Below are 22,093 nucleotides of genomic sequence, written 5' to 3'. Positions count from 1 at the left end.
TGTGTTAGTGTGTGTGTGTGTGTCTGTCTGTCTGTCTGTTTACACGATAACTCAAAAACGCCGGAACAGATTCAAGTCAGATTTGGTACACAGGTACCATGTGCTACTTGCAAGAACTGATCAGATTTTGGTTAGTGTGGCTTGCATATTAATGAAGTTATGCAATATCGTATTTTTCCATACAATGGTTTCCCTATGGAGACGGTAATGACAGTGTAGACATATATCAAGAAATACTGCACAAAATTTCATGAAACTTTTCACAGATGACAATCTAAGAACATTATGATGATACTGTAAGTGTCATGTCAATTATCTTCTCATTTGCATATTTAATGAACTTTTGTTATTAGTGAGATAACTCTGAAATTCCTGCACCAAACTTGATGATACTTGCAATTAATATTAATCTAATATATATCTAATTTAATATATATCTAATTACAGTTAGAAGCATTAGGCAGTGTCAATTTAATAAATAGCTCATTTGCATATTTTAGAGGTTTGTAATTACTCATATACTCCAATATAACTTCACCAAATGTGATGAAATCTGCTGCAGATACTGATCCGACTGATATCTAACTGTAGTGTAAAGCATTTAGTAGTGTGAAATTAATTAAGGGTTCATTTGCATATTTAATGAACTTTGTAATTAGGTATATAACTCTTAAATTACGGCACCCAAGTCAGTGAAATTGGGTACAGATATTGTTCTGATAAATATCTAATTGTACTGAGAAGCATTTGGCAGTGTCAAGTTAACAAATAGGTCATTTGCATATTTTATGAAGTTTAGTAATTAGTGATATAACTCCAAAATAACTGCACCAAATGTGCTGAAATCTGCTGCAGATACTGATCCGACAGATATCTAATTGTGGTGTAGAGCATTTAGTTGTGTTAAGTTAATTAAGAGTTCATTTGCAAATTTAATGAACTTTGTAATTAGTGATTTCACTCCAAAATTAAAGCATTAAATTTGATGAAACTTGCTACAGATGTTGATCTGATAAATATCCAATTGTACTGAGAAGCATTGAGCAGTGTCAGGTTAATAATTAGCTCATTTGCATATGCCATGAAGTCTTATAATTAGTCATATAACTCCGAAATAACTGCATCAAATGTGATGAACACTGCTGCACATACTGATACGACAGATATCTAACTGTGTTGTAAAGCATTTAGTAGTATAAAGTTAATTAAGGGTTCATTTGCATATTTATATAACTTTGTAATTAGGTATATAACTCTGAAATTTCGGCACTAAAATTTGGTGAAACGTGCTACAGATATTGACTTGAAAATATTTAATTGTGCTATGAATCATTGAACAGTGTCAAGTTAATGTAGGGTTTATTTGAATTTTTAATGAACTTTGCAATAAGTGACATTACTCTAAAATTACAGCATTAGATTAAATAAAACGTGCTACAAATGTTGATCTGATGGATATCTAATTGTCCCATAAAGCATTGAGCAGTGTCAAGTTAATTGACAGCTCATTCGCATATTCAATAAAGTTTTGTAATTAGTGATTAAACTCTGAGAGTACTGTGCGAAGTCTAAAAAAAACCCTGCTACATATAGTGATAACATATATCTCATTGTTCTGTGAAGTGTACTACTATTAATGAACCTGTTGTAAAACACGTGAGCATATTCAGTTCATATCTGGTGTTTTATTATGTTAAAATGTGCACATTACCGGTGTTTGTCAATGCTCGCAAAATTGGCAAAGTTAACATAGCTTTTGTCTTTTTCATTTATGTTTGTTTATTTTACATGATTACACAGAATGGAAAACTTTTACAAAATGTCAGTCATCCTTATATGTTGTAATATTTCCTTATCGCAATGCATATGTTGATGACAGAAACATCCCTTTTCCATTAACCAGCCTACATAGCAAACGATCTACAACAATCTCACTACCATTTCATACAAAACTGATACTCCACATTTGCTTAGTGTCATAAACACACAGGGCCTTTCGTCTTCACCATAAAACAGAAAGATTTTGTGGCACACACACAAAATACTTCAGAATCCACCTTTGGTATTTGCACCTTCTCAGTTAACTTAAACATACAAACAATGCATAGAATCGATATATAAATAACAATTAGTAAAATGAAAATATATTTTGAAGAGCACTATACAAACCGGACTTTTTTTCAATACACTGTAATCATAGCATATGTCAGTATACAAGTGTTGATGTCCGGTCACAATGATAACGTATGGAAATACCAGTAAACCTTTTCACACACTGCTCTAAAAGCCTAATAAGCTTTACACCACATGTCATGACAAGGAAGTGTAAAGAGCCCGAAAGCACTGGACATACGGGAAGGAAGACAGGTTGATATTTTCACTTGATTCGAAACACTTTTTGGTCATCAGAATTTCAAACAGTGTCTGATTAACTTGCTCAGCCATCTTGGACACTGTTTGATAAACTCAGAGGAAATTGTTGAAAGTTAAAAGCCAGACAAGATTGACTGATATATCACTCAATCGATTTGCACTAAATTGAAATGAATGCCAGTCACGAAAGGCAAAACAGCAGGGATCCAACCGTCAGCGGTGGGGAATCTAGAATATCTGCAACTGACAATGATTTCAAATTAAATCTTGATGGATATTGCTTTCATAGAAAGACCCTACCGGCCACTCCAAGGATATGCTACTGAGTCAGTAACACAGTGTATCTATATCACTTAATCCTCAGTGTAAAAACAACTGAGTCGAGTTACGTTGAATATCAAAATTGACAGTATAACCTGAATAGAGAGCAGATCAAAAACAAAGGTTCAGTGCTTATACACATGCCTTGCCTTGTAAGCATACAATACTCCAGCAACAATTAAAATTTTACGCTTCTTTTCGTATTAGCGCATTTAGGAGCATACTGTACATGTATGTAGAAATGTAAACATTTGCATTTTCAGATGCCTACTTGCAAAGCTGCATTTGGCTACTCAGTGATCGAGTCACATGAGTCATGTGATTTGCATATCAGAATTTTGGTATGCTATGACATCACACTGTACTGTGGGTAATTTACATAGGGTAATTTGAATATCGGATTTTTGCCAAACCATGATATCAACATGTAATATTACTAATTTACACCATTTGGTACATCACTGTATCACAATATATCAACAAATCGAGGCATTTGCCTGGATAGGGTAACTGCATCTTGGATAGAAGTTATTACAAAGGAGTCAGAGACCTGCTTTGAGACAAAACCTCAAAAGGGTAATAAACAGTTGCCAGCCCTGGAGAAAAGTTGAGTCAATTTTTGAATTTGTGAGCCGAAATTAAAATACCCGGCTCTCAAGCCATTACAATTTCAAAACTTGGTGACAAATAATTTTTCATGGGCACTTTACAATTAAGAGCTATTTATAGGTAACCATGGTGCATTCATTTACGTTAATCAAATTTGCAAGTATTCTCAATGTATCAATATCATTCCATTTTTCATCCTTGAATGTAGAATGTTGATGACAGACGTTAGTCAACTGGTGATAATTCAAAACATTAAAACATTCAGAATATTAAGTTCTCTTGTCTAAATTTTTTTTTTTTTTTTTTTTTTAAATAAAAAAGACAACATTACAGGACCACATCTACGTTGGACTTGTCATGTGCATTCACAAAAATAAATTTCTAATTATCAAGCAATATCATATCATCTAATATCACGCTGATTTATATTGGTCTATGCTGCAGAAAACTTGGGCGATAGAATGCGGAGATGAAATTGTGCAAATCGTGGTTACCCAATGCAATCAGGCCTACAGAAGTCACTGGGAATTGCAGGAAATATGCCAGCAAAATCATGACATGTGGAGCCTAGCTGGCATGACTATCAAACAGCTGTTCTGTACATCCCCCTCTAAGGGAGTGTGCCTGTATTCTCAAGGGTTCAATCTTGCCAGTTGTGCATTTATAATATAAACGAGATACATCATGGATAGCATATCGTTGAGCTTCTTGTTTCGAAGAGAGCCATTAAATTCGACTGATGCTTTTCCTCGGAAGGACTCTAATGCATGTCTTCCATCTTTTACCCCTTTTTATACTCCATGCAGGGCTTCCATCCTCAAGGCTGATTTGACGGACGCTGGTTGCTATGCAACATCACAGCTCAGGGTTCATTCTCTCACTCACTGTTCTTGAGGTAACACGATTAACTTCAACTAAGGTTTCATCTCTTGTCAGATTTTTCGCATTGCTAAAAGCATCTGAGCTTCTGAGCTTATTTCCAAGGGCTATTTGCTCAACCATGTTTATTTCGGATGAATGTAGGAGGTGTTGAATTCGTCAAAGGATGAAACACATCTTGTCTGTTTCACTTCTGATCCTTCCTTGAACTCTCTTAACTTTGTCGTTTGTTAGTCAGAAGTTACGGTTGCACACCAACCAAGTCACAGCAGCAAAATACCAGTTTGAAAAATATGTTCAATTGTGTTCACCAACACTGTGTTTCCATTAAGGTAGAATGTAATGTACCTTTGGGATAGATATTCTGACTCTCAAATTTTTATAATACTTTTCTGATCAACAGCTAATGTGGGCTCATCTTGAAGCTCTTGGATTGAATAAAATGTTCAGTCATTTTTTTGTGAAAATTGAAAATTTAACTTTTTCCCATAGAGTTAACACAGGGATGGCAGCCATTTTGAATTTTAAATGTTAATAAATTTAACATTTGTTTCTCTGGTACCCAAATTTGCACCGTGACCCCTGAATTTAATTCTTGATTTTGAATAAGAAAGTTTAGAAGTATTTCCCTGACAAAAGTTTCAGCAAAAGTCTTCATCTTTCATTTTCAGGACACATGCTACCTTAAGGTATTATGCACCTCGAAAGTGAAAGACTTAAAATTTCTGCTCAAATTTTCCTCAGTGACACTTTCGACCATTCTCTGAAATTACAAATGGCGACCATCCCTGTGTTAACTCTACGAGGGAAAATAAAATTTTCAATTTTCTGAAAAACTAAGACGGTGAAAAGTTTTCTTACACCAAGAGCTTTAAAATAGCTACATACCTTTTAGACACTTACAGATTTTTATTTTTTTCTCAATTGAACACGTCCAAAACCCCAATAAAGTATACATTTTCTGAAAGCCCTGATATAGAGCTATCCGACCAAGCATAGTACACGGTCATTATTTGCATAAGAGTCACGTGACAAACGTCTTGCTGAACCTTCCAAAAGCCGGTTTTTCCCGCCTTATGCGAACACGCTGCAAGATTTCTGGTTGGATTTCTTCATTGACAAGCCTTGACAATATCCTTCAAAACGGTGTCTGCGATTTTTTCCCGGAGACTCCATTCAAATTATATGGTGTGATAATTAAAATTCCTTGAAAAGCACCTTCATCTAACACCTTTAAGAGCGCATTAAAAAACAAAGACATATAAAGAAAATCCCAGACACGGTTTTGAAGGATATTGTCAAGGCTTGTCAATGAAGAAATTCCAACCGGAACTCTTGCAGCGTGTTCCCATAAAGCGGGAAAAACCGGTTTTTGGAAGGTTCAGCAAAACGCTTGTCACGTGACTCTTATGCAAATAATGACCGTGTACTGTGCTTGGTCGGATAGCTCTATATCAGGGCTTTCAGAAAATGTATACTTTATTGGGGTTTGGGACGTGTCATATTGAGAAAAAAATAAAAATCTGAAAGTGTCTAAAAGGTATGTAGCTACCTTAAAATGAGTCCCCACAGGTGATAGGCCAGAAAAGAATTGTGAAAGTTTGAGAGTCTGAATATCTGTCCCCGAGGTGCGATCTACCTTATATTAAATCGAACTGAGAAAGAAAGTAAGAAGAGCTTGATAGAATAGAGAGGCACCAGCATATCTTATTGAGGAAAAAATGACAGCCAAGAAGATCCATGAAATAATTTCACTATACTGTCCAAGAAAAGCGAGTAAAAGCATACCTGTCTGATTTCTTCAGCCCTTTTATCAACATGTATGCAATAGTAGAAGTATGGCTTGTAAACTGATTGAAGCAGCTGCATCTGATATTTGGGAGATAAAGGTTACAATAATTAGAACAACACATCGACAATCCTCAAGGGATATTCTATCATACAAGCCCCTGCGTATACAGAAATGTCCGATACATGGATTGTGTAACTGCCCTCTGGGGGCAAAGCGACGAGAATGTGTGGCAATGACCTTCAGCGAAGTTCAATGGAACTGGAGATCAAAGAACCATCTACCTCTGAATCTCTGAATCAATCTCGGGAGTTTAGGATATTCCTTTGCATCAGCCTGACTCCAGTATGAGTGACTAAGATGTGATTTTTTTTTTCAGACAGGGAAACCTTTCATGTAGCAGTATTGTATCATGTTATCTGACAAACGCTGGTAAAGATGTGAACCATCTTGTTGCAGTACATGACTGGCTAATTATTCATTCTATCTGATTTTCACTTCACTGGTATTCTCAATTTTTGTTACAATTAAATTGTTCATATTGTGACGCTACAGATGATATTTAATTCATTTTCAAGAACGAAGATGATTGATGCAAAGTGAAATAACCTTTTCAAATCGGCATCTCTTTCATGTCAGTGTTGCTTACATTCATAAAGATTTAAAATTCTTTATGTCAATCATTCATTCCAACAGATTTAAAATTTATGATGTCAATTATCTAAAACGTGCCTGCATTCTATCTACCTTTCTTTTTTTTATTTATTTGCTGTTATATATATTTTGCATTATTGGTCATATCTTATATCGTCACAGTATTTGAATCTCTGGCTGCTGCAAGAGTATCATTCACTGAATAAATTTACAAATTAAAATATTTACTGGTTTCTCTTCATAAGCATCACAAAGATTCAAAAGGCCTCTGTGTACACTTGGTTCCTTTGCCCGGTAACATCTCGCAGCTTTCTATGTCATTTGCACTGATCGCGATTGTAGGGTTTGTAACTGAATATAGCGTCGTGTGCTTCTGCCAACACAAATTCAGACAAATTTTCTCATTGTTGGTGCCTGTGCTTACTACTGCAGTCAGTAATCAGATCCCTTACCGAGAAATTTTTATACTGGTGGCGATGGCATGGGTGGCAAATAAGAGCAAATAAACCCCTCCTGACAGCGTCATATCAAAAAGCTTCATTACAAACTTGGATAAATGTTAACTTTTGCATATCAATGATGGAAGTGTGACATCATTATGAATCAGACTTATTCCGATATGAGGAAGAATTTTCAAATTTCAAATTCTTCTGAAAGATGTCAGGGTGAAAAGTTATGATTTAAATGATGTTCTGCTCTTTTTGTTTTCCTACATATGAAATGATTGAATATGAATTATGATTAAAAGGTCAATACCTGTAACTTCTGATGATTTTTTTCACTATTTTTGTGTAGTATGTCAATTGCAAACACTTGTTCTAGTCCACAGCTAAAGGATGGAATTTGGTTAATCCTTTGAGCGCCAATGTCAATTTTTGTCGCCTTTACAAAATATAGTCCAGTCAAATTTTTTTCAGATTTTTGCTAAAATTTTGATAAAAAACTGTAGCCATTAAAATGTGATGTCTACTTGCTTCAAAATTATAAATACAAATATTGAACAATTCATAAAAATTGGCAAAATGTTGCTGCATTGAAATTTTGGTGGGAAAATTTACAACACTCAAAGGGTTCAATATGATAGAATATAAAGCTGTAACAGAGGAAGCTGCTTTGGTCTGATGGAGCAAAATAAACATACCACTGTTTCTGGGTATTCATGTACAAGCAGAGCAAATGCCAGTCTTGCTGGAATGAGGTTGGCATGTGGGAGTGATACCACTGTAAGATAAATGACAAAGATAGAAATATCAGCATCATCATAGCAGTACACGAATCCGGGACAGAAATGTAGTGTTGTTGTGTGCCGGAGTTGTCACTTCACCACACCAGACAGCTGTCACATCTTTCAAAACCTGAATGGATTGAGCTGTATAACTTTCAATGGGAAAGCCCTGGGTTCACATACAGCAAGAATGGCTGAAAAGGGGGTAATGTACAAATACCCTTACCGAAATTTTAGGCCTCCCGCAAACTGTTACTGCAAATTTGCCGCAAGCTTTGCAGTAAATTTGCAGCAAACTATTTGCTGCAAATATGCGGGTGGTTCATTTTTCAGATGCAAATTAGGTTTCTTGTGAACTTGCTGCAAATATGCAGCAAACTCCCTGCTGCAACGTTGCTGCAAACTCTTTGCAGCAAATTTGCGGCACAATCCTTGCAGCAAACTTGCGGCAAATTAATTTGAATGTTACTGAAAATTTGCCGCAAACTCCATACAGCAAACTATTTTATTTGCGCTGACCAGTGTTTCTCGTGAAACTGGTATTTCAGAGTTTAGTTGGATAAAACACATCTTGTGCTGTCCACAGTCGGCCAATATATAAATATTATTTATCCAACTTAACTCTGAAATACCAGTTTCACAAGAAACAATGGTCAGCGCAAATAAAGTTATTATAAACAAAAAGATGACAGAGAAAAAAAGGTTAAATTCAATTGTGGTACAATTTATTTTATATGCCATGTTCATTTCATGCCACATAAGTGTCATGATCATGTCAAGATTTTCTTTTGACTTGAGAAGTTTCATGTAATATTTACATTACTGTCAAAGGCTGCGATTTGGCTTTCTGTTCTCTGAATTTCTTGTCCCTTTAGTGTACCAGCAATGGATTCTGAAAAATATAAATCGTTCAGGGAAGAGTGTAAGTCTTTACCGTTTGACCAAACATTGTAAATTTCATGAAAGAAATCCATAATTATTTGAAAATGAGACAAAATCAAGTTGAAAAATTGAAGCAGAAAATGCATAAATATTCATGATCGAAATTAAATTAATAATGATTAAAATGTCCGACAGCGGACAACTCGCCGTATGTTGTTTACATACACGACGGCGACAATCTGCAAAAATCTCAGCACTTACTGTAAGTAACTGTTGTGAAACGAAAGTGAATTCAGTATGAATCAGTACTCAACGAAAATTTATCATTCGGTAAAGATTGCAATACAACGATTACAGAACATAATTATAGCGATCGATGTACAGACGAACGGTACATTGACTTACATTTCTGAACGGCTCGCAGACGCTGGACGATTCCCGGTCCGGTTGCAGGTCTCACCGTGCTGTGTGTAAATACCGTATTCAGAAAATATAGTCGGCATCTTTACTGCCGCTCGCGATTACAAATTTAGAACTCCGCCTGTCCCTGGTACTGTATACACGTTTTTGCAACTATGTGATATCATTTGGCTGGCGATTTCATAGAAAGATCACGAAATTGTCCACTAGAAAACTCCCTGCTCACAAGTACGCAGCCGACACTGGCCGATGGTACTAAAATCTAACTTCGCGCCGATCAAGCCTCATGACGATAACGGAAGTGCGATCTATAAATCATTACGCGATTGATAATGTAGTCCCGTTTTTAAATGCTGGAATTGACACTACATCTGCACCAATCCGTTATATTTCATACTTAATATAGCATTTAATTTATTAGTTTAATGAAAATGGTTATTTTATCATAGAAAGACTAAAAAGAGAGTAAAAATTCTTTCAGCACGAAGAATCAATATCAATGCGCGAACTGACCTTGATGAACCGTGACCGGAGAGTGTAAACATGTCGGCTGCTCGCAGCTGATACACAGGACGCATTGTACGTCGGTGAAGTGGCGCATTGAATTTGCGTACAGCGACTCGGGACGGAGTGTAATCCTAAACCTCAAATTTGTGCTCGGCAATACAACTCTAACGCTGAAAACATGGACAAAAGCCTTTTACCTCGACCCATGTTATCAGAAGGCGAGATTTTGTCAGCGGCATCGATGGGGACAGACTGTAAGCTGCAGTGCATTGTACGTACCGTATACATGTTATTGATGTGATGAATAGCTTGGAGCACAGCCACTACTCTGCTTGGAGGTAGTAGCGGAAACATTACTGTACAGATTTGCAGTAACAAAAGTCTACGACGTGTCCTTACAGACCATCATCAAACGCACATTTCGTTCGAAACTGTTTGCATTTTGGTATCATTCGCAGAAAATACAGGGTGTAACTTGCAAGACAGACAAGTCCCTGTTTCAAAAATTTGTTTCCCTAAAAATTCAGTTTTCGATCCAACCATAATTTACCCAACCAGATTGTCAAAGGGCACTTTTATTACATCATGTCACTACAGTATATACTATAGATGCACTCTATATCCATGCAATGCTTTCACCAGCATAACTGAAGCTGTTCATTATCTAGCATTACCAGTTATTATAATTTAAAAAGTGGATTGTCTGTTATGAAATAAAGGAACATAAAATATAATTTATAAATGAAAGATCAAGTTTATGTTGCTTACACATGACTGGTCAGGAAGTGCAACAGTACTCAGTGTGTAGTGTGTACTCCCTGGTAATGAAATAGTGGGAAATATGTCAATCATGTGTTGCTGCATATTTGCAGCAATAATCTGGTTTGCCGCAAATGTGCAGCAACTTAGTCGTTTACCGCAAATTTGCTGCAAACTGACTTAAGGGTTTGCAGGAGGGTCACATCTACCTGCAAACTTCTGCAACTCCTTCCTGCAAGCTATATGCTTGCTGCATATTTGCAGCAAACTTTCGGCAAATTTGCAGTAGAAATAATTTTCGGTAAGGGTATACATCTGACAGGCTGGAACTCATCATATCTGACTCTTCAAGACAAATAATAGTGTCTCATTCATACATTTTACATCAAGCATATTGCCGGGGATCTTCGATAATTAAGGAAACAATCAAGTTTCTATTGCATACAAGTGATCAAATTTCAAATTTCATTAATCAAACAATAACAACTTTCTCTCAATGTAAACAATGCGTTCAAAAGTAATTTCCATTTGATAACAATTTAGATACACTGGATTAAGAATATATATTATTACATTACAATTTCAGATATATCAGTTACAGATTGTGATCGTTTTTAATGGGATGGTGAGTTTGTGAAAGAAACCAATTGGGACTGTCGATTCAGATGATCGATTTTGAAAACAAAGTGCAAAGTGTAGGGCCAACAACCTCATACACAATCCCCTGGAAAAAGTGACAATTTTACACTTGTCCAGTCAGCTTGAGAGCTAATTTATACATATCACCCAGGTTTAATTCGGCATAAATTAATTCCCTGAGAGTAAATGTGACAACTGTACCCTTTGGATTGAGAATGGGGTTTTTTTTGCAAGAACCTTTGTATACGTAGTCTTTGAACAGTTCATCCAAACATGCCAGAGAGACATTGCAGCTTTGATACAGCCACTGCCAGATGATCAATTCTGGACCATTGGGTTTTTGACTCCATTCAAAAAGGTGAAATGTCAAAACTATTTCAGGGATGCCATGAAATTATGAAGTAATTATGAAATCCAAACCTGTATTTGACATCAGCTTTTTTTTAGGATATAAGCCTTGGTTGAGGAATGAAGAGAAAGAGAAGATGCATTTTCAGCATGAATTATGAATTCTAATTATAAAATTGTATTATATTATATATGCATATCAATGAATTATACTAACGCTTTTCATGTTCAGTTAAGTCAGGTCTTGAGCCAGGGGATGGTAAACTTTGAAAAGAATATCTGAAATTGTTCTCGCCTGGTGGTAGCGGTTGTCTTCCCTGTGAAGATAAAAAAATATTTGACAAAAAAAAATATAGAGAAAATTTGTTAATCTTTATTCATGAATGCACCTGGTTGCCTGCTTTTTTCCTACAATCACTCTGATTTAACCTGTGATTGGAAATAATGTTTACCCAATCGACTATTGAAATTACGGAATTGATTCAACTATGCATTATCGAACGACTGCATATAGTTTTCGTATCATTCTGGCTAAATAATATGCATTTACACAAGACAGAAGACTGCTTGCTTGGCAATGGCTGTCAAACAATTCAACATTAACCTAAGGGAGCATGTTTCGACTCATTTATTGTCAATTAGGCTTCCTGATACAAGCAGATTGTCACCCTAGGAACGATAAATGCCAGTGCGTTCTTCAGGCGAGTGAAAAGAGAAAAGCAAGGACAGTGATATGCAACGCTGATAATTTTATAATCACCCAATTTAAATTATGCATTGCACCAATTACTTTGTAGATGAAGATAAACTTATAGATATCAACAAATGTGTCTACTATGGGTATTCATTGAACATATAACCAGCATTTGCCAACACTGTCAGGTGTAGGCATCACACAACACAGATAACAGCACATTGATAAGAATTTTCATGCGTTTCATCTTTTTGTGTGAATATTTAAAAGCTTTTAACACAATAACGACGTTTTATTTCAACTCGGACATTTCAGGGGATATTACTTGACAACATTTTCACTTTCTCTGCTGCAATCCAAATGCAATTCTCTAAATGTGAAGCACTAAATCATTGTCTTATACAAGCTTTTTCAGTGCACTTGAGTGATCACGTGACAGTAGTTTAGTTTCTGTGGGAAAACAAGATGCGTACTATTATTCACTAAGTACACAATCATCGCATTAAATTTCCGATGTCAATATAATTTGAGAAATTTGCAGTATAAAAGTAAAATGGAAACATTTCGGTGTCGCAAACGGTGTATGACATGCATTATTGAGCAAAACGCCAAAACGTTCATTAAGAGTATACCAAGATGTGAATGATCAGTAGCTATATTAAACTCGATATTTTGTCTCAACATGTTTATTCTGGGTATCAACATCATTTTCTCGTACTTAAAATTTTGAAATCATGCTGAAATGCTATCAGCTTGTTAACACAGTCTGGGCTATAAAAAATCAGTAGTGTTATTGTAATATTGACATTTTATTTTAAAATGCAACAGCCAGCGATATAAGTGTACATAACACATATGCAGGCTGTGTTGGTGAACACAGCCTGACTTATCAATAACCTGAATACTGAATATTTCAACATGATATTAGGGTGTAAAACAAGAGATTTGAGTTGACACAAATAGCAAAAATGCTGGAAAAAAATATATCAAATTTTAGTTTAATACTGTTGGCTTAACAGATATTTGACTGTGTAATATTGGGGAGGCAGGATTTGAATATTTGTGATCATATAGAGAGGAATTGAAATGTTTTTAAGAGTATTAAGGGATCTGATATAAATTAAACAGGAACTGCCCCTATAAAAGCTGAATTATTGTAAATCTATGCAAATGTAAAAAAGCCACGCTACTGATTGGATGTGCAGTGTTTGGTCCCTGAATCCCATAATTTTGCCATGTTTCAGGCGTTCATTGTCATTGGATCTTGCAGATGAAGTTTCTGAATATATAGTGACTAAACTTGATTCGAAAATAAACTGAAAATTGCTGTTTTTTGTTAGAGATTGCATATGTTTCAAAATGTGTTCTGGGTACGACCATTCGACCCCTCTTTGCATATGTCAGGTAAGTGCATGCCCATCATGATTATTCAACTCATATGGCCAAAGCAATGCTATGAGAATTAAAAAACTCCCGCTCAGTGTATGCAAATGACTGTGCCATCAGTAATCCCCCTATTGTGCGCCCACGGCCCTGTAACTTTCTGTTTAAGATGCCAATCTCCACCCCCTCCACCCATCAACAGGGTTTTCTCTCGACTGCGCAATTGCGCAAATTGCACATTTCGAGTCATTGTGTACCCTAAAAAAGTCACTGACTGCGCGGAAATCGCGCACACAACACAGCAAGCAAAGACGTCCACATATACTGACATATGAGGGTGACCAAAGGGCATAGTACAACGAACTGTGTGTATCAATGATGGAAGTTGGGAAAATTCGAGCTTTAGCATTGTATAGGCACGTGTATAACAATGCAACACCATCGTTTGATCGGCGCATGGGGATCGGTGCATATTTTCATTGATTTAAGCCCCCCAAATTCGGACCGAATCGTGCCCGAGGGAACATATTGTCGAATCCTGAGTCGGGGAAACTGTGACAATTAGACAGAAGATAGAGAGCGACCGAGCACATCAAAAGCTGACAAACGTCATCATGTCGATGTTTATGCATATGTGCTGCATACGACAAAGACGACACAACTGAACTGGGTGACGATCGTAATGATATCGAGGAAGCGCTTCATAGGAAGGCAAAATCAGCATCAAAGGTGACTGCCCCCTAAAATGTCAAGTCTACCCCCTAATTTTATTGAATGGGGCAGAAAGTGCCCCTTTCAATGAACATGCAGAGAAAACACTGCATCAACCACCAACTATTTGTGAACACAGCCTAAATTACACTATTTTGACAGACATTACATCTGATCACAATTGTTTCAGAAATTAAATGCATGTTTCCTATCATCTAAAGAGATTTACAACATATATGCAATTTTATTATCACTGTCATCTTTTCCTAAACTTACCACTCAACTCACCACCTGTACCGAAAGTAATGACACACCCACCCTCTATATAAAGGCTGCTTCCATATGGGCAGTATCTTTTTCTTGGTCCCTTCCCTTGTGTGAGCAATGTAAACAAGTTTGATGGTAGTATTATTGGTGCACATGTCATTTTGCATTTTTCAAAGATTTTACTGCGCTGTCTCACTCTCAACATTTAGCTGCCCCGGAACAAACATCCTAATGCTACGGACATCGGTTTGAGTGCCCTGTTTCCATGGCAATGAAATGATTCAACATGCAGCATCATCATCATTCACTATTAAAAGCGGTCTGGTAAATCTGAAACATCATAAAGAAACAAAGTCTGGCCTGATGCTCAGTCCTGAAAGATTTATTAAACCGGAGTTATAAGTTTCAGCATGAAATGTTCGACTGCATGGATTAAATCCATCTGTCTGATTATGTTACGTCGCAATCAGTAAAACTACCGATTAACAGCTGTAAGCCCCTCAGCTTGTTTTCAAATATTAATTTGTCATATTATCAAACAAAAGCCATCCAACAAAACAAGAACGGGAGGCGACAATTTAAGATCAGAAACTATGTAAATGAAAAATTCACATCACAGCATTTTACGCTGTACGGAACACCCCGACTGAACCACGTATTGCAAGTAATTACATGATTTCCAAGACATGCCACGCTGTGCTGATTACATGCCTTGAGGCTGGTACTGCCGTGGTAACGTAATATTCTGAGTGAAAGTATTTTACTAGAGAAATCTAGTTTGCAAGCTGATATATCTTGAGTCACACAAGTCATTCAAGGGTGAAAAAACTCTGTGTACACATTTGTATTCTGCTACAGTTCAACGCATTTCTTTAATTTTTTGTGAGGGACTGAATTTGCATATCCTAATCCAATATAATGGGTGAAAGTTGAGGGTTGCCTGATGGTTTGGGAATGGCTACACAATTGGGAAAAGTTGGGTGCATGAGGGGTTGATATTGGGTGCCTGACTGGTGAACTCTTTGAAGCATGATGGGTAAATCTCCATTCCTGCTTACATTTAGAAACGTTTTTTTGATTATTCAGATATGTCCGCAATTTATGCAGAGGAATCTTTTGATATGAATCATGGAACTGGGTTCTTAATTCATACAGAGCATAATAGTTGTCCTGTTGGCCGTAAGCATAATGACTTGCCCATCAAAACAGAACTACTCACTAAAACAGACTTCTACACGTCATGGAAATTTCATCAGATACCTTGGCTCTACATACAGGGCACTGTAATATCATTACATGTATTTTAAAATGATGCTGGAAGGCTCAACAGATATGATGAAAGTTATCAGTAAAAACAATCGAACAATTTCTCGTGATCCTTACAATGGCATTATATGACTACATCTTGTAAAATGGAAAGGCTAAGGTTTGGGAAGATTTGACCCGGGGAGTGGGTAAAGAAATCTTTTCCTGCATAATCAATATTGCCTATGGCAGTACTGGAGTATCACAACACATTAAAGATGTACAGAAATGCAATTTTGTCTCTTAGCCTCCAAATTACTGAAAAAAGCTTTCAAAGGAATAGAAAACCACTAGCCACTGCTGCTCTGTTTCTGAGATTCCAAAAGTGTTTTCATGTGATGCATTCTGTAATTTTTTTACTACCCAATATTTACCTGTCAAAACCTTTCAGTTCAAACAGCCATGGTATTGATTTGAAAGAAAAAATATATATATTAAAGTTTTGATAATATTTTCGTTATTCTTGGTCCATTAAACAAACACATTTTGTCATTATCTTCTCTCAGAAAGACATGTATATTGAAATATGAACTTGCCAAACAATGCATTGTATACAGTGAAGAGTCGTGTTGTTGACAAGCGAATTCTAGTCAGGACTAGAATTGGGTTGTCAAAGATGACATTGGACATGGTAGACTGTGATGTCAAGTTGAACACCCAGCTTTTTGAATAGAACAAGAAACGACATTTTACAAATTATACAAGAATACCACAAAATAGATCCAAAGTTTAAGGTAATGGAGCTTTAAGTGAAGATGCACTACATCCATTTGTTGTTTGATTTAAAGCATCTCTAACAACTGCATTTTGATTGGCAATCGTTTCCTCATCAGACAAGCTGATCACGGAATTCAATCCAGAAAAATAACATGTCAAATTCCAAAGATGCTGAAAAGCGTTCTATAATCACCTTTTATGGTGCCAGACACGACTGCAAAGATTTCACCAAGTAACTTCATATTTGAGTTTCATATGAACCAAACACTCTAGACAGATGATATTCAAACTTTGCACCTTCACTATGATATTAGATGCACAGTACAATAATCTGGTTTATCGTGATATTGGACACCTTGAAGATTGAAATACAATAGCCATGCACCCACATGGCATCAAAGATTTTTAGTAACCCTTATCTTGCGAAGGTAATGTGTGCTGTCATCTGGTCAAGTTGGTTAAAATCAGTGGGACATAACAGATCCTATACCGGTATGTTGTATTTTAACAAAACTTGAATATTAGAAAGCCCATGAATACCTATATGCTGTAAATATGATTTCTTTTTGGGGGCCAAACCTGTCATAATATACCAAGCCAAGTAAGCCAAAATATGTATCTGTTTGGCACAGCACCGCGTTTTACTGACTCAGCACAATCCTACCACACAGGGTTAATTTTTCTTAAATGAGACCAAAATGACAAAGAGTATTCAATGAGATTAAAAATTACAGTAATCTGACCACTTATATTTCAAGACTTCTAGACCAGACTAAACTTTTAAGCAGAAAATCATTGAAGTGTCATAAAAAAGACACAGTTGATATTAAATCACAAATTGAACATATCTGAATGAGGTCATTGATTGGGACTTTGATACAGGCTAACCTCGGCAGTTTTTGACCTTCACATTAATGACATGCTGAACATGAATGACACTTTCTGATAATGGAAAACCACAATTTAACACGCCCTTTCTTGTTAAAAGCACAGTTGATTGTCTTTGAAGGGTTTGAACATCTATCATTCAATTTTTTAAACAAATAGTTCAAATGATACCAGTTGGTTCCCTCCAAAAGCCATCAGTATTTTAACCTAAGGAAGAGCTCAGAATTATTGATTACCTAAATCTTGAGATTTCTTTATACCCTTTTGATGATTTTGAAAAAAATACAAAATTTTACAACAAAAACTTTATCTATCTTTCTGTGAAAATCAGTTTCAATTGAAACTCAAATAAAATGAATGAAAAACAAGCACTACACTCCAATGCCTTGGCAGCGTACTGCATCCTAGATCTCTGAACAAGAGCTAAAAAAGATGAACTATGTAATAATAGCAGCCCTGAATGAAATTGTGCAACCATACACCATAAACTGCCGGATACTGATGATTGAGGTGACCTTTGACTTATGATTATTATAGAGAGTTAGCTTTCACAATATAGGTGTGCTCGCTTGTCAATCAAACATAATTCTGCATTTGAAGTCAACTGCAGCTGTTCGCAATAACTGGTGTATTAATATTCTTCTCTCAATATGGTTGAGGAAGAAGAAAATTCTGTGTGTGTAGACTCAAACGAGGCACGTTCAGACTGGGAATGATGCTGCAGGCATATGTATTTAATTCTCTGCTCATCATGCGCTGCTTGGACAATTGGATTACCACTGCCTGTTTTGGACAGGACACGTAATCTGGAAATCCAAGGAAAGTCGATTTTCCGCTTGAAGGGATTATAGTTATTGAAAAAAAAAAGAAATGACCTGATGACCTGCTGGATGAGCCAGCAAACTGGCAAAACATGGTTGTGTTCTGTCTCACGTTCTGCAGTCACTGTACTTTTGAGTGAGTTTAATACTGCAAAAACATTGCCTGTATACTTCAGAATATGATCACAATCAAAGTGAACGTCGGCAGCAACACAACACTGTGCGCTAATGTTTTCTTGTTACAGATGGAGGTGGTGAAATACTTTTAATTGAATATACATTGAAATCAAAAAGAGAAATTTCAGCATGTATTTCTTGCCAGTATACGAATCTGAATAAGCTTATAGATGGTATTGAATTATCGACTAGGTTGGATGCTGGTTTCAGTTCCGGTATTTGCTGGTATAGGTTTATTAGGAGGTACCACCTCCCTTTGAAGATAGTCATCGCATTTTAATTAAGTCAGCAGAAATACACTGGGCAATTCAGCTGGATTTTGGTACATTTACATACAGCAAAGCATAATGGTGATGGGAAAATCCGCCGAGACTTATCATGATTCTCTGGTTTTCAAATTCAATCCAACATACTCACCATTTACAGATACTTCATCTAGATTCGTCTCAGCACATAAAAACACTGATTACTTAAACCTGAAATTGCTATGTTACTACCTTAGCCAGCGCACATCGCATGATTAATCTAAACCTAGTCGGGAGATATCACTTCAAATTGGAGGATTCCAGCATGCCACTTACCCCTGGATGTTGAAGCAATGCCGGTGGAATACATCCGCCACTTGTGTTGTAATGATAGGAACAATAGGCTTCAATCAGATTTGTTCGACACTCATCACTTGGTACCCTACAAAAGATATTTTTAGAAACATCATTTTTTTCCTGTTTCCCATTGAAGATGATTTCAGAATTGAAAAAGTTCCAGACAGAGGTATATCGGCAATGAATACTTTTAATGAAAGTGACAAAATGAGAGTCTGGGAGGAAATAACCAATGTAAGATGTTATTACAGGCGTTCAAACAGTCTAAGAATACATAGATTTGGTACAATCACTATCAAGTACTGTCGACAACTACCCTTCTAAAGTGAAGATTTTTTCATACAAGACATTGACCGACTCAGATCATTTGCAAAATTGAAGCAGAAAATTTCACATATATGGAAAAAATGTTGCAAATTATAATTCACAATTACAAAAACTTTGTTGTCAAGTTGACATCTTTTCTTGTGAAATTGATAATCTGACCCTTTGTTTTTTCTACATATTCAGTTTTTTGACAGTTTTGAATATATGTATATGGTTTTAATATTTTGGGATTTTTGTTCTTTCTCTAATATATGTAAAGAATTTACTAATGGCATATGCAATATGAAACCATCCTTTAATTTCAAAGTCTGTTCGATTTTGCTCATGTCTCAACATCATTTTCTGCTCAGTAAAATTGGACACTAATATAGAAATCTTTTAAAAAAAAGAAAGCCTGGACTTTCACACAGGGAAAATCAAAGAGCAAACAATACAACATGAAGTGGCATATACCTTCCTAAGATAGACCAGAGTGTGTTTACCATTTCTAAATGTGAGGGTGGGTTGAGTGTACAGACACCGCCATACCTGAAAGATATAATAACAGAGATACATTTTATTAAGTAAATATGGACATAATGAAAATAGATCTGAAGAGATATGATGGTACGGTACCATTTGAAATGGGATCGACATTCAACTAGAATAACTGTGATGGGATTAACACTCTGATCACAGACACTTTGCGTGAGAGTGAACTTTGATCTCCAGTGGATATTTCACGTTAATACTGAAATTGCATCATGTTGGGTTGTTGATTGTTGGGAGTGGGCGCTGCATAAGAAAGTGAGTGTTTTACATGTTTTGGCAACATGTGGACATGTGACTGAGGTGAGATACTGTCTATTTGTCTAAGCAACTTATGGGTGTGATTCTGATGATATATGTAACTTGCGGACATGCGACTGAAGTGAAATAAAGAACTTACATGTATGGACATGTGACGGAAGTGAAATATGCAAGTTGGGAACATGTGACTGTTGTGAAATATGCAACTTGGGAACATGTGACTGAAGTGAAATATGCAACTTTGGAATATGTGACTGAAGTGAAATATGCAACTTAGGGACATGTGACTGAAGTGAAATATGCAACTTGGGAACATATTTTATGTGACTGAAGTGAAATATGCAACTTGGGGACATGTGACTGAAGTGAAATATGCAACTTGGGAACATGTGACTGAAGTGAAATATGCAACTTGGGAATATGTGACTGAAGTGAAATATGCAACTTGGGAACATGTGACTGAAGTGAAATATGCAACTTGGGGACATGTGACTGAAGTGAAATATGCAACTTGGGAACATGTGACTGAAGTGAAATATGCAACTTGGGGACATGTGACTGAAGTGAAATATGCAACTTGGGGACATGTGACTGAAGTGAAATATGCAACTTGGGAATATGTGACTGAAGTGAAATATGCAACTTGGGGACATGTGACTGAAGTGAAATATGCAACTTGGGGACATGTGACTGAAGTGAAATATGCAACTTGGGGACATGTGACTGAAGTGAATATGCAACTTGGGAATATGTGACTGAAGTGAAATATGCAACTTGGGAACATGTGACTGAAGTGAAATATGTAACTTGGGAATATGTGACTGAAGTGAAATATGCAACTTGGGAATATGTGACTGAAGTGAAATATGCAACTTGGGGACATGTGACTGAAGTGAAATATGCAACTTGGGGACATGTGACTGAAGTGAAATATGCAACTTGGGAACATGTGACTGAAGTGAAATATGTAACTTGGGAACATGTGACTGAAGTGAAATATGCAACTTGGGAATATGTGACTGAAGTGAAATATGCAACTTGGGGACATGTGACTGAAGTGAAATATGCAACTTGGGAATATGTGACTGAAGTGAAATATGCAACTTGGGGACATGTGACTGAAGTGAAATATACAAGTGACTGAGGGGAAACAAGAATGTAGCCATACTATAGTAATACTATGCATTCATGGATATCAACAGTTTATGGGTATCTAAACTACTTAAGAATCAAAAGCAAATTTTCATCAATGATTAATTACTATGTCAATATCTTTTTCCTTTTTTTCCTAGATTTACTGACTATGTTTAATTTTAAAGCCCCACTAGCTGCATTTTTTAGCATTTTTTATGATTTTACTTTCAAGCTAAAATAAGTTTGTGAGAATGTACTAATATAGGTGTGCGTATACACTTATTATTAACTACCCGCTGGGACTGTATGTGCAATTTTGAACAAGATAACCATTACACTGTGATTAAATGTTTGCCCAAACATTAAATCGCAGCCCCATGCCGAAAAGCAAAAACCATGGATACTGTGCATATCTGCACTGAAATCTTCACATAAACTGCACAGAGTAGTCCAATGTAATGCATAGGGGTGAATGTTTTCAACTGTGACATTGTATGTTCTGTTTCCTTTGTAATATTACCAATTTTTGAAAATGAGGGAAAATCAAAATGACTGTTAGAATTTGAATTGTCAAATGTTTCACAAAGGAATGGTTTACTAATGCAGTAAAAGCCCATATCCCTTCAGAGGGTAGAATTCAGAGAAAACCAGAAGAAAATAGGAAAATATTTTGAGGTTAACAAATTTCAAGAGTTACAGCTCCTGGTGCTTTCACATACTTGATGGAAAAATGCTATTTGTTATGTAGAGCCAATTTTTTCACTGTGGTTAACGGTATGGTTCATTCTATTTTCAACAATGACATGAGAACAGGGAGAATTTTCCTTCATTTCAAAAAGTAAAGTAGCCGTGGAGAAAAACCATGAACAACAT

The 22,093-nt window shown here is 36.2% G+C and overlaps 1 protein-coding gene and 1 long non-coding RNA gene across 2 annotated transcripts in view; both read right to left on the bottom strand.

Annotated features, from left to right (window-relative positions):
• LOC139120071 (uncharacterized) overlaps positions 1-22,093 on the bottom strand; it is a 106,807-nt gene that overhangs the window by 28,550 nt on the left and 56,164 nt on the right. The window contains exons 2-6 of the mRNA XM_070684149.1: positions 19,751-19,825; positions 18,950-19,055; positions 11,623-11,722; positions 7,767-7,846; positions 5,971-6,051 (exon numbers count right to left, since the gene is read on the bottom strand). Coding sequence (XP_070540250.1) covers positions 5,971-6,051; positions 7,767-7,846; positions 11,623-11,722; positions 18,950-19,055; positions 19,751-19,825 — 442 coding nt within the window. The remainder of the gene's footprint in view (positions 1-5,970; positions 6,052-7,766; positions 7,847-11,622; positions 11,723-18,949; positions 19,056-19,750; positions 19,826-22,093) is intronic.
• LOC139120072 (uncharacterized) lies at positions 8,554-9,416 on the bottom strand. Its single transcript, XR_011549033.1, has 2 exons — positions 9,138-9,416; positions 8,554-8,742 (listed from the first exon to the last, which is right to left on the bottom strand). It is a non-coding gene; the product is annotated as an uncharacterized lncRNA (long non-coding RNA).

The sequence above is a fragment of the Ptychodera flava genome, chromosome 20, assembly GCF_041260155.1.
Source record: "Ptychodera flava strain L36383 chromosome 20, AS_Pfla_20210202, whole genome shotgun sequence".
Classification (NCBI taxonomy): Eukaryota; Metazoa; Hemichordata; class Enteropneusta; family Ptychoderidae; genus Ptychodera; species Ptychodera flava.
Note: the sequence above shows the minus strand (reverse complement) of the source record. Positions and strands in the feature narration are given on the sequence as shown.